The 13077-nt window shown below is 40.6% G+C and overlaps 3 protein-coding genes across 3 annotated transcripts; all 3 read left to right on the top strand.

Moving 5' to 3' along the window:
* Positions 1–189: 189 nt before the first annotated feature.
* LOC136697667 (histone H4) lies at positions 190–521 on the top strand. The gene has a single exon (XM_066672879.1). The coding sequence runs from the start codon at positions 194–196 to the stop codon at positions 503–505; it is 312 nt and encodes a 103-aa protein (XP_066528976.1). The 5' UTR covers positions 190–193; the 3' UTR covers positions 506–521.
* Positions 522–1293: 772 nt separating this feature from the next.
* LOC136697653 (histone H2B 1/2) lies at positions 1294–1690 on the top strand. Its single transcript, XM_066672866.1, has one exon. The coding sequence runs from the start codon at positions 1296–1298 to the stop codon at positions 1668–1670; it is 375 nt and encodes a 124-aa protein (XP_066528963.1). The 5' UTR covers positions 1294–1295; the 3' UTR covers positions 1671–1690.
* An 8059-nt stretch (positions 1691–9749) lies between these two features.
* LOC136697620 (histone H1-like) lies at positions 9750–10732 on the top strand. The gene has a single exon (XM_066672833.1). It carries the CDS (start codon positions 9998–10000, stop codon positions 10718–10720), a length of 723 nt encoding a protein of 240 aa, XP_066528930.1. The 5' UTR covers positions 9750–9997; the 3' UTR covers positions 10721–10732.
* Positions 10733–13077: the final 2345 nt, after the last annotated feature.

Below are 13077 nucleotides of genomic sequence, written 5' to 3'. Positions count from 1 at the left end.
TAAGAATAAACCCTATTCTTTATTAATTGCTTTTTACTCTTTGTGTGTGTCACTCTCCCGCTCAGTGTCTGCTGTACTAAGCTCCGCCTTTCTGGCTGTTGGTTTCAACCAGGTCCTATAGAGGAACTTAATAGGTGCTTGCGACAGGCATGATTTCATTCTTCTTTTGTTGTTTGAAACAGAAGTAGAGAAAATGTCAGGAAGAGGCAAGGGAGGCAAAGGGCTTGGAAAAGGAGGCGCTAAACGCCACAGAAAAGTGCTCCGTGATAACATCCAGGGCATTACTAAACCAGCTATCCGTCGTCTGGCGCGTCGCGGTGGGGTCAAGCGTATTTCTGGTCTGATCTATGAAGAAACTCGTGGTGTACTTAAGGTATTCCTGGAGAACGTGATCAGGGACGCCGTCACTTACACCGAGCACGCCAAGAGAAAGACCGTCACTGCTATGGATGTGGTGTACGCTCTGAAACGCCAGGGACGCACTCTGTACGGTTTCGGAGGTTAAATGTTCAACGAAGGCTTAAACCCAACGGCTCTTTTAAGAGCCACCCACAGTCTCAACAAAATTGCATTTTCAATTGCTTTGCTTTACAACGTGTCCAAACTCGGACTTGTGTTCATGAAACCTTTTATTGGTCAGCCCAAAGCATTTATTGTATTTTTTCTTTAACTTTTAATACAAATCCATGTACAGAACTTCCAAAAGTCCAGCTTACATAAATTATATACATCTAAACATTTAGTTACATACATAAACGAGCACAATTTCATATAGTTTTTAAAAAGTATATTAAGAGTGTTTTGTCTTTTAAATTCAGTCCTAATACTCTTCATAATCACGTCACTAGAGACAAAAAAAATCTTATTTTTCTCTCTCCTCATTTCCTGATGTTTGGTTAATTTGAGCGGGAAACTGAACAAAGGGTTTTTGGTGGAGGAGCTCAGGGAATACCCAAGTGAAGAGCTCTGAAAACGTTTTCAAAATGCAAAGTTTTGTTTTACTAAACCTACTATAGGTGTGTACTGTATTATGATCCATATATGATATTTTTTGACTTATGTCGGAAATGCGTGGGAAATAAAAAACAAAATGCTCAGAACCGTAAACTTACCGTCAGACGGCACTCGAGCGGACGGAGCTTGAAGTGAAAAAAGAGAAGAAACTCAAGACGCCCACCGCTGAGCAATGGACAACTGAGTGGGCGGAGCCTAGCCTCTTTAGCATATGCGGGTCTATATAAACCACGATCAGGGCAGATTTTCTCATTCTTTGTCGTAATTTGAGCAGTATTACAATGCCTGAGCCAGCCAAGTCCGCCCCGAAGAAGGGGTCAAAGAAAGCCGTGACCAAGACGGCCGGAAAGGGAGGAAAGAAGCGTAAGCGCACCAGGAAGGAGAGCTATGCTATCTACGTGTATAAGGTGCTGAAGCAGGTTCACCCCGACACCGGAATCTCCTCCAAGGCCATGGGGATCATGAACTCTTTCGTCAACGACATCTTCGAGCGCATCGCTGGTGAGGCTTCCCGTTTGGCTCATTACAACAAGCGCTCCACCATCACCTCCAGGGAGATCCAGACCGCCGTGCGCCTGCTTCTTCCCGGAGAGCTGGCCAAGCACGCCGTGTCTGAGGGCACCAAGGCCGTCACCAAGTACACCAGCTCCAAGTAAACAATGAATAGACCCGTCTGAACCCAACGGCTCTTTTAAGAGCCACCCACGTTTTCTTACAAAAGATCAATGTATTCCGTAAATAACAACTACGATATGTTTAAATATTTAAATATGATTTAACTGAAATTATGGTTACATTGTAACTTCTGACAACTAATTGACTTTTATTGCTGACTACAGAAGTCTTAGTTCAGTTAGAAAACACTCAGTAGCGTGTTGTAGTGATGGGAGCCGACTCTTTTGGCTCGGCTCTTCATAAAGAGTCGGCTCCTAAATGGCTCTTTGTTTTACCACATTCCCACTGGTACAGAACAATATTACCTACATTTTACATGACTATATGTACAAAATATTATTGTTCAAAATTAAAAATAATAGTGTTGCAATGGCCAATTGTTTTTATGTCTGTCTTGTAATAACTCACTGACTGCACTCATTCAATTGCATAAATAACTTTAAATAATAGCTTTAATTTATAAATAACTTTACATTTTTATTTTAACACCTTAATAAAAAAATCACATGTAAGCTCTGAAATATAGTCAATGGAACCCAAAAGGTAGGTATTACATTCATCCATTCATTATCTGTAAACCTTATCCAATTCAGGGTCGCGGTGGGTCCAGAGCCTACCTGGAATCATTGGGCGCAAGGCAGGAATACACCCTGGAGGGGCCACAAATAGTCTGCAAAGTGCAAAACAGCAGCAACGGTAGTGATTAAAACAAACATTTAACTGATTTAACATTTTCTTCAACTATTTTTTGGAAGGCAGATCGGCATTCAGGGAAACCAAGTGTCTCAGCTCGGAGGGTTGCAGCTTGCTTGTTGTCCTCTGATTGGTTGAATGACAAGCCTTAGAAAAAAATGGCTCGGTCTTAGACGGGAACCGGATCTCATCGTTCACTTACAAGAGCTGGCTCTTTGAACCGGTTCATTCGCGATTGACACATCACTAGCGTGTTGTACAAAGAACACATTCTAAAACCAGCTGTACTATAAAGGCTTAACTGTAAATACTATTAATGCTTAATATTGTTTGAGGAGAAATGAAAGACTTAATAAATGTGAGTAAACAAAAAAAGCTGAGCTGGTAGTGATTTTGAGCAGATGATGGTGACCAGTCTGTGATTAAAACACTGCATTCCCAGAGATCTGTCTCCTCAATTATTAATCTGTTTCTACACTCCTCTGTGTCCTCGTGCTCTCTCGAGGAATACCCTCTCTTAAGACCACAACAGACCTTTTCACATATTACTTCATCACATTTTACTCTATGTTTTATTTATATTTTACATAACTATATTACCTTGTGAAATGTGGATCAAGAAACAAATATATTTCTGTTTTCATCTTACAATCAATACGCAGTAATTCACAATAACAGAACTGCAGTGTAATCACAATAATATAGTGATTAATAATATATACAGTGGGACCACATTAAAGATGGTGGAGTCCCTCATAGAGAGAGGTGTCTAATGGCGTCTGGACGTTCTGTGTAGTGTGTAATATGAATCCAGCTTTTGGCCAAGGGACAGTCTCCTTCATTAAAAGTTAAAAAGAAGGGTGGTTTGAACATATTCCCAGAAACCGCACCTTTTTAGATCACATTTATACTGATGCCAGTTCAGTGCTTCCTCTGTGTGTGAACCGTCTTCAATCCACCAACATGCTGAAGATCACACTGCTGTTCATTTGTGGGCTTTATCCAACAGGTATGGAACATGATCTGAACACTGTGGAGAAATACGTTGTAAAAAAAAAAAAATAAAAATAATGATAAAAATAAAGTTAACTCTGCTAATATTAACTTGACCAAACAAGAATTCATATTTTTAACTTTGTCAGTTATTGGACGTTCTCAGTAACACTTCCACTGTCTATATTTAGTTACAGTTTATATTTGTTTGTTTGTTTACTTTATTGCTGTGCTGTTTGAGTTTAGACCTACGTTTATGCAATAAACTTTAAGTTAAATCATGATATTGTTATGAAATGTGAATAGAAGTAGTACATCAGGTCTTTACTGTTACTGCTGCTATAATTTACCCAAATTACAGCAATTTTACCTGAGGACAGTTTTGAAATGATGTAAAATAATAAGTTTTTTAAATTATTAATATTAATATCATTGCATTATTTGTCTCAAATAATTGTTTACGTCATTTTTATTTTCTTAGTCTTTTAGTTGTTTGAAGATGTCACTGAGTGTTGCTTGTTTGACTTTTCCATAAATATTCCTATTATTCCATATATCATTTTCCCCAGCGCTGTCACTGAAATGTTATCAATGTTTACCAGGGCTTTCTGGCACATGCTCTGACTCACAGACCAACTGTACACATAAGTGTGGCAGTGCAACTTCCATCACCAGTGGAGGTAAGAGGCAGCTCTCATTCAGACACGTTTACCATATGCTCAGCAGTTCTCAACAATACTTGTTCTTGTCCAACATTGTTCAACTTTCTTATGAGAGGATCTATATGTCATGTGTGCTAGGAAATTTACCCAATAACCCGTGGTCTGTAGATGGTCAACATCAGGAGTTCAGTATTAACCCTTTCAACTCGAACCCCGCAATGAGCGGGGTAGAAACACACCTTATATAATCAGCTTTGTAAGTCTTGAATGTCTGAATGCGTCTGTGAGCTCCGTATACCGTTAGAAAGCGCATATCCTACCGTTTCTAAAAATAGCGCTCTTATCGCGGTGCTGTGAAGCCAAATCAGAAAAAAACGCTGCAAAGGGAGAAGAAAGACGCTGTTTACTTTCAGTTTCGTTTTGACTCACATAACGTCAACCCACGCTGTCTCTGGGCAGAAAAATATGAGTCATCAGCAAAAACATATTCCTATTATTGATTTATAGTTTTTCAAGGTTTTTTTTAGGTTTCACATCAAATAACACTGCATTAGATCAACAAATATAAACTAAAAAGCTTAAATAATTATTTATTGTGTGTTTTCTAAATAAACAAGTATTATTTCATCATTTTTTAAAAAGATTATAATAATAATAATAACTGTAAACATTATCAGCATCTGAGAAAACTGCCAAAGTACCAAAATGTTTTTTTATTTGTTGGGATATTGTCCATATTTGCCCTGAACTAAATTCCTGAAAGTCTGGGCCTGCTGTGACTGTCAGAACTTTATCAGTCATACATCCCAGAGCTTAGAATATCAAGAAAAATATGTCCGTCTGATGCTACAAATTTATTTTATCACAGTAATATGACATGTAATAAATTAGAATAAAAAATTCTTATGTTTTCAACTAACAGACACCTCACACTAACAATCTGTGTCAAGATATCCGCTGTGGGAATATGATTTCAAGGCTGTACATTGAGAAATATGAAAAAAAAAGCAGGCGCTAGGTAAAATTTTTGGTCAAAACATGACAAATTTATAGAAAACTTGATTTATCGGTCAGCATGAAAACCTCAAGTGATTACATATTTGAGTTGTTATGACCCAGTCTAGGGTTGAGCCGTAACAGAATGAGGTGATGTGTTGGAATTAATATGTGTGAAGGAATAACTGTAACAGAGATGTAAATGGTGAATCAAAAGGACACAAACGGAAACACAGAATGTATAATGAATAGAATATATATTGTGGTTGGGATATTTACAATGAAACCAAACACCAGTGAACTTCAGGATGGCCTTTAGCCGACAAAAACAACAAACAAACACCCCTCCTAACTGACCCACAAACAGCTCTAACTTACCTAAGTGTAAACAAAAGGAAACAAAAGACAACACCTTACCTTACTCCCTGTCTATACACAAAAACACACACAAAACCCACTCCCAAAACAATCGGCAGCCAACCCTACTCTGGTGAAATATATACACAGTGTTACAATAATTTACAAAAGATAAACCTAGCATCAGTATTCAAAAAGGGGCAAACACAAACTCATAGTCGAAATAGGAATGGATCAAAGTCAAAACCAGGCAAACAGTATTCAATATACACAATACAAATCACAGCACAAAAACAAAGCTTCCTAACAGTGTACACAGAGACGTATTTATGATTCCCGCCGGGATGACGTAGACGGAAATGGTGACAGACACAACACATGGACTGGGTGGTGGACTGGATGGTGGACCGGACTCAGGATGATGAATAAACACACGAACTGGGATATGGAATGAACTCTAGACGGGGGAACAAACATGGACTGGAACAGATTGCAGAACCTATAAATTTACAGAGAAAGAGAGAGAGAGAGAAAACACACACACATACACAGCGCAGCGTAACAGAGTAGCTAAGGTTCTTTAGAAAATAAAACAACATATTGAATATGGCTATGTCACATAATTACTGTTTAAATGCAACTGAAAGAGACACTGACAAAAAAACGGAATAGCAAAATAGCTATATATATATGGTCCATGGGGTTAAGGACTGTGCATCTGCAGCGTTGTGTATCAACGAGAGCTTAAACCTGGGAATTGTGAAAAAAACCACCAGCTCCCAGTGCTGTGGCACTGACCTCTGCAATGAAAATGTTCCAGGTAAAGACCAGAAAACTCTTAGTGAGGAGCACTGACTAAAATCAGAATCGGAAAAATTATATTTTATGTGTGACACCTACAAGAACTTTGAAGATCCACAAGAAAGGATCTGAAACAAATTCAGATTCTGAAAGAAATTTGAGAAAAAAAAGAAAAAAAAAATATGAGCAGGGTTTGAAAATCATACAATAAATTATTATACTAAAAATTAAAGTATTTAATCCATTTACATGGGCGGCACGGTGGTACAGCAGATAGTGTCGCAGTCACACAACTCCAGGGATTTGGAGGTTGTGGGTACGATTCCGGCTCTGGGTGACTGTCTGTGAGGAGTGTGGTGTGTTCTGTGTGGGTTTCCTCCGGATGACTGTCGGTGTGGTGTGTTCTCTCTGTTTATGCGTGGGTTTCCTCCGGGTGACTGTCTGTGAGGAGTGTGGTGTGTTCTCCCTGTGTCTGCGTGGGTTTCCTCCGGGTGACTGTCTGTGAGGAGTGTGGTGTGTTCTCCCTGTGTCTGCGTGGGTTTCCTCTGAGTGACTGTCTGTGAGGAGTGTGGTGTTTTTTAACTTCTGTTCTGTTCGCTGTTGTGTCGCACGGGTGTCGACCCGTGGAGGATGGGTTCCCTGTATGAGTCTTGGTTGCTTCCAAGGTTTCTTTCTCGTGTGCTGAGGGAGTTTTTCTTGCCACTGTTGCCCCTGGCGTGCTCAAGGGAGGCTTGGACCCGGATCTCTGTTAAGCTTCTTTTTGTTGTGAAAAGCGCTATATAAATACAATTTGATTGATTGATTGGTGTGTTCTCCCTATGTCCATGTTGGTAGGTGGAATGGAGACTCAAAAAAAAAAAAAAAAAAGTGTCTGTAGGTGTGATTGTGTGAGTGAATGTGTGAGCGTGTGTGTTGCCCTGTGAAGGACTGGCACCCCCTCCAGGATGCATTCCCACCTTGCAAACAATAACTCCAGGTAGACTCTGGATCCACCGCGACCCTGAACTGAATAAGCGGTTACATATAATGAATGAATGACACCAAAGCTACACTTACACACTGTAAAAACAGTAGGGAGGCACTCCTGGACATCAGTACAGTGAAACATGAACTAATCTTTAGTCTTACTTTGACTTTCTGTTACATTCACACTTCACTGATTCTAACCCACTAGGTCCAGCTGTGTCGGCCGTGAATGAGAGGCGTAGCTGTCGGACAGAGCAGTCAAGGCAGAAGTGTGGCGAGGGAGGGGCTACATGCTCAGCTAAAAGCACTGAATTGTTTTTAAGCATTTCATTTGTTCATTGATTCATTCATTTTCTGTAACAGCTTCATCATAAAATCTCCAAGCAACTCTGGCCAGTCCATCACTGAGCATCATCACACACTCACACAGCATATCATAAATATTATTTACCATTTAATAAAATGTACCTGAGCAAAACAAACAAAAAAGGTGCAGTGACGTACAAACTGCAAAATAAATAAATAAATAAATCCTGCTAAAACTCTGCTTTTTTTTTTTTGTTTTATTTTGAAGTTTCGCCCTTTCAGTCACCCAATGGTAGACAGTGTTATTGCTGCATTGGTAACGACTGCTCAAAGACTGTGGACTGTGTGGGAGACGAGGATCGGTGCATGACTTTCACAGGTAGAACACACACACACACACACACACAGAGCCAAAACCATCCTTGTTCATGAGTTTTTATCCATTTTATCAGTTCCACTCGTCATATTTGTGCATGCAATCTATAGCCCTTATTCAGCATGTTCTATAATGGCACTGCTGTGTCTGATCCACTCTAACCAATGTAACACACCACATCCACGTCAGTGTCAGTGCAGCCACATCATACCTGCTCTGTGATGGTCCTGTGGGGGTCTGACTATTGAGGAACAGGGCAAAAGGGGGCTAGTAAAATATGCAGAGCAAAATATTGACTTGAATATTGCTCTTTATCATAGAGTTTTTCTTGTAATCTGTGAAAGTATGTGTGCCATTACAAATCATCCAAAGAAAATGTGCTTATATTTTCTCTCTCACACTTTCTCTTTGTATCTCTCTTGACTTCTCTCTGTTTTTCTCTTCTACAGCCAACTCTGCAGAGATTCAGTTGACTTTAAAAGGCTGCTCGAGCCGAAGTTTCTGTGACCCCTCTTTCCTTAAAATGAGAAACACTGTAATCAGTGGAGATGTGAGCTGTTGTTCGGGGAATCTGTGTAACGGCGCTGTAGGGGTTAAGATCAGTCTCCTGGTCGTCCTGGTTCCTCTGCTCTCCTCCTTCCTCTTCCTCTGAAATCTCTGCTGAAGAGGATATTTTCTCACGTGGCTTTTTCCAGAACAGCAGAATCATTTAATGAAATGTGTCTCAGTGATTCACTGCATGAATGATGCATAAAATAACTTTAATAAAAATAGTGGAGTGCTGCAGTGCATTTTAATGTCGTATAATAATCTCCAACAGCAAGAATATTAATCTCACATGTTTAGTGTTTTCAATGTATTCCTATTTGATTTCATAGTGTTATCTCTTTAGCATTTTAACCCTCTCAGAGACACACTGTGCTAGAGAACGTAAAGTGGCTGAACGTGTTTAATACTAATACTATTGTTATTATTAAAAAGGGACAAGCTATTGCTTCCACTGTTTTGAATCTGTTTTGTAGTTTCCATTTTAAACAACTGCTGTCAGTGTTACAGCTCCTTTATGGATGAGAGTATAAGTGTTAATAGGTAACTGTTGGTGTGAGTGGTTTTGAGCTGGTGGAGGGAGGAGATAGATCAGGTAAATAATCAAAAGTCTAAGCTCCTCAGAGGGGAATCACTGGCACGAAGTAAAGAATATGGTAGTGTGTCATGTCTAGGGCTAGAATTAAATCAGGGAAAGGTTTAGAGAATAAACAGGGGACAGCAACTCTTTATAAAAGCAGGGGGACACTAGACTCAGTAAAAGAGGTGATATCACTGTGGTGTAACCATTAAGGTTTAGTTTTATATCTTTATTTAGAAGTGTACTAGTCATTACATACTTTGCTATGTTACAATGACTCCACGCATGCTGAATTAAAGCAAGACTTCTTCTACTGTAAACATGTTGCACAGAGCTAAGAAAAGGTTCAGAAGTGAATGTAGTGATTGATGCAGGGGAAACGTTCAGTATTCTGTACTGGACAGATCTGGATTGTAATGGGTTAAGTTACTTTCTCAGATTCATAATATCTGTGTCATTAGTTATGTTTGTCATTATACACTACTGTGGAAAACAGAGAATGGAAAACAAAATGTCTTAAGGACACAGGATCGATTAATAGGCCTTCACTGTGGTCTGATTTACACGGACACACGCACAGGCGGAATACGGCTCTAACGGACACTGTCCTCGCATGTGTGCTTTACTGGGTTCGCGAGAAGTCATTTTACAAATAGTAAACGGAGCTCTATGCCGCTGGTATTTCGTCCACGCTTTTGCCGAGGCTCACCTCTAAGGCTCCCCGGACCTTTTCGAAGGATCACGCCAGAGTTTGTCGCCATTTTCCACCGAAATTCGCCGTCTCTTGTTAGAAGCGGTGGTGGAGAGACACACTTTTCAGAGTTCCGTGCGAAACGAGGCGTCGCTGTGCGGCCGTTCCCGGGCTCCAGTTACACGTATGAGACTGCTTTAGACGGACGCGTGGTTTGTTAGTCTCCAAATTGCGCCGTTATTTCTATTTCTGTCGATAAAAGCCGGGAGAAAACACAAGTGAGAGCGTGTTAGTGAGGCACGGCTGTAGGGCGAGCGCCGGGTTGAGTCTTCACCGTTCTCATGTGTCTTTTAAAAGCCGTCCCCTCGGCAGGGAGGAGGTTCCTCAGAACAGAATTGTCTTTGTGTGGATTTGCTCCCGTTAAGAATCTAAATAGAAAGATGGCAGAAGTCGCTCCTGCTCCGGCCAAGGCTCCCAAGAAGAAGGCTGCTGCTCGCCCTAAGAAGAGCGGCCCTAGCGTCGGTGAGCTCATCGTCAAAGCCGTGTCCGAATCCAAGGAGAGGAGTGGTGTGTCTCTGGCCGCACTGAAGAAAGCCCTCGCTGCCGGCGGTTACGACGTGGAAAAGAACAACTCCCGCGTCAAAGTTGCCGTCAAGAGCCTGGTGACCAAGGGCACACTGGTGCAAACCAAAGGCACCGGCGCGTCTGGCTCTTTCAAGCTCAACAAGAAGCAAAGCGAGGCCAAGAAACCGGCCAAGAAGGTAGCGCCTAAAGCTAAGAAGCCTGCCGCCAAGAAACCCGCCGCGGCTAAGAAGCCCAAGAAGGTAGCAGCAAAGAAGCCCGCCGCCGCTGCCGCCAAGAAATCCCCGAAAAAGGTGAAGAAGCCTGCGGCCGCCAAGAAGGTAACCAAGTCCCCCAAGAAGGCAAAGAAGCCTACGACCCCAAAGAAAGCAAAAAAGCCCACGACCCCCAAGAAGGCAGCCAAGAGCCCCAAGAAGACAAAGGCAGTCAAACCCAAAGCGGCTAAACCCAAGGCGAAGAAGGCTGCCCCCAAGAAGAAGTAAACATACATTATTTTCATTCCTCAGTCTTTCAAAGAACACAACGGCTCTTTTAAGAGCCAACCACATTTTCCTCTCAAAGAGCTGTGATTTCAGTTATTGAGTGTTATTCATTTTCTTTAATGTCTTAGTTTTATTGGAAGCACCAGATGGAAATTATAGATGTAATTAAGAATTTAAATGATGGTTCACCTGAGGAATTTTTTAAAGCGTGTTTCGTCTGAGATCTTTTAGTAGAATAATATTAATAATATAATATATAATAATAAGGGATTGAGTAAGAAAGAACTTATTAAAACTCTTATTACCAGAACTGATGTCCAAGGCTAAAGACTGAGTTAATCCGTCTAAATTCAGCAGGTGCTAGCTCTCTCAAACCCGCATTATAACACTGTCCTCAACAAAGCTTGGGTTTCACCGACATAAAGTGTAAATTCAGTCATTTAATCCACATAGCAACCGGCAAAAAGCACTTATTACCAAAATGGATGTGGGAAGTGAGCTAATCCGGCTAAAGTTAGCAGCTGAAAACCCTGGCTCACTGCTCCGTAAGTCTCACAAAATAATTATTACACGTTCCTCAACAAAACTATCATTAACTATCACTGCAAATCCTCCGCAACGTGATTCAGAAGTGGCTTAGTGCAGTAAACCAGCAGATTTTAATGGGGACAAAAAATAACGATATTAAGACAGAAATGAATCAATTAAAGACAGTATATTATAAATATAGAATACAGATTTTAAAATCCTTTGTTCTGTCAAAGTTATTGTTTTAAGCAACAGTTTTCCCTTTAAAGGAATAACGCATCACTAGACTGAATAAACTGTGTACAACTGCATTTCGCAACAAAACTTTGGAGAAAAATTAGGGAAATTAAATGTTCATTCAAGTGAATATAAAATAATTATAGAAAATATTTTTAGTAAAACATTGTCAGAGAAAGTTAGAGATATCTCATGGTTGATTTCTGTTAGAAGACTCGCTGTCAGAGCTGCAGAGTAAAACAGAGCTGCTATGTTAAGACATCTCAGTGCCCTCTGCCAAACTGCAATGATGAGGAGACTGTAGAACATTTTACTTTAGACTGTTTCTATAGATCCAAAGAAGTTTGGAATAAAATTAAAAGCATTGATATCTGAAATTAATATGAAAACAGTAGACTTTGGTCTTTGGTCTTTTGTCTCAGAACTCACCTGATTAATCAATATTATGGAAAACAAGAAGCAGAATGACGACTGACCAGCAATTTGTGTCCAGTGATTATGTTTTTAAACAAGTCTTGATCAGAAGAAGGAGGACTCTGGACTTTCAAACCCAAAACCTCAATAAATGGAAACTTCTAAAATGTTGATATTTTGCGTATATCGATAGGTGTGTATATGAGGGTGTAGTTGTTTTTTTTTTTGATTGAAAGATTAGTTTTTTTATGCGTGTGTAGGTATATGCAGATGTGTACATGCATATTGATGTATTTGATTTTCCAAAATTCATTCATTCATTCATTATCTGTAACCCTTATCCAATTCAGGGTCACGGTGGGTCCAGAGCCTACCTGGAATCATTGGGCGCAAGGCGGGAATACACCCTGGAGGGGGCGCCAGTCCTTCACAGGGCGACACAAACACACACACATTCACTCACACACTCACACCTACGGAGACTTTTGAGTCGCCAATCCACCTACCAATGTGTGTTTTTGGACTGTGGGAGGAAACTGGAGCACCCGGAGGAAACCCACACGGACACAGGAGAACACACCACACTCCTCACAGACAGTCACCCGGAGCGGGAATCGAACCCACAACCTCCAGGCCCCTGGAGCTGTGTGACTGCGACACTTTTCCAAAATTAAATTACTTTATTATATTTGTAATGGGGTGGCACGGTGGCACAGCAGATAGTGTCAGAGTCGATGTGTGTGTGTGTGTGTGTGATAACATCCAGGATATCACCAAGCCTGCTATCCGCCATCTTGCCTTTCGTGGTGGTGTCAAATGTATCTTGGCCCTGATCTACGAGGAGACCCATGGTGTGCTGAAAGTGTTCCTGGAGAATGTTATCAGGGACGCCGTCACTTACACTGAGGACACCAAGAGGAAGACTGTCACCGCTGTGGAGGTGGAGAACACCCTGAAATGCCAGGGATGCACTCTGTGTGGTTTCAGAGGTTAAAAGCTAGACTTGACCAAGATTTAAAACTAACAGCTCTTTTTAGAAGCCACCCACAATTTAAACAAAATAGTGTTTTCTTAAAACTGAAAGTTGTTTTTATGAATTCCAGGAAACATATTTTCAATTTTGAGACGTTGTGTGTTAAACACAAGAAAAGCTGTGTCTAAAACAACACAAATAAGAT

The sequence above is a fragment of the Hoplias malabaricus genome, chromosome 5 (assembly GCF_029633855.1).
Source record: "Hoplias malabaricus isolate fHopMal1 chromosome 5, fHopMal1.hap1, whole genome shotgun sequence".
In the NCBI taxonomy this organism is placed as follows: domain Eukaryota; kingdom Metazoa; phylum Chordata; class Actinopteri; order Characiformes; family Erythrinidae; genus Hoplias; species Hoplias malabaricus.
This window is presented reverse-complemented; position numbering and strand designations above follow the sequence as displayed.

Coding starts and splice junctions, on each gene's coding strand:
- LOC136697667 (XM_066672879.1), top strand. CDS start 194: ATGTCAGGAAGAGGCAAGGGAGGCAAAGGGCTTGGAAAAGGAGGCGCT.
- LOC136697653 (XM_066672866.1), top strand. CDS start 1,296: ATGCCTGAGCCAGCCAAGTCCGCCCCGAAGAAGGGGTCAAAGAAAGCC.
- LOC136697620 (XM_066672833.1), top strand. CDS start 9,998: ATGTGTCTTTTAAAAGCCGTCCCCTCGGCAGGGAGGAGGTTCCTCAGA.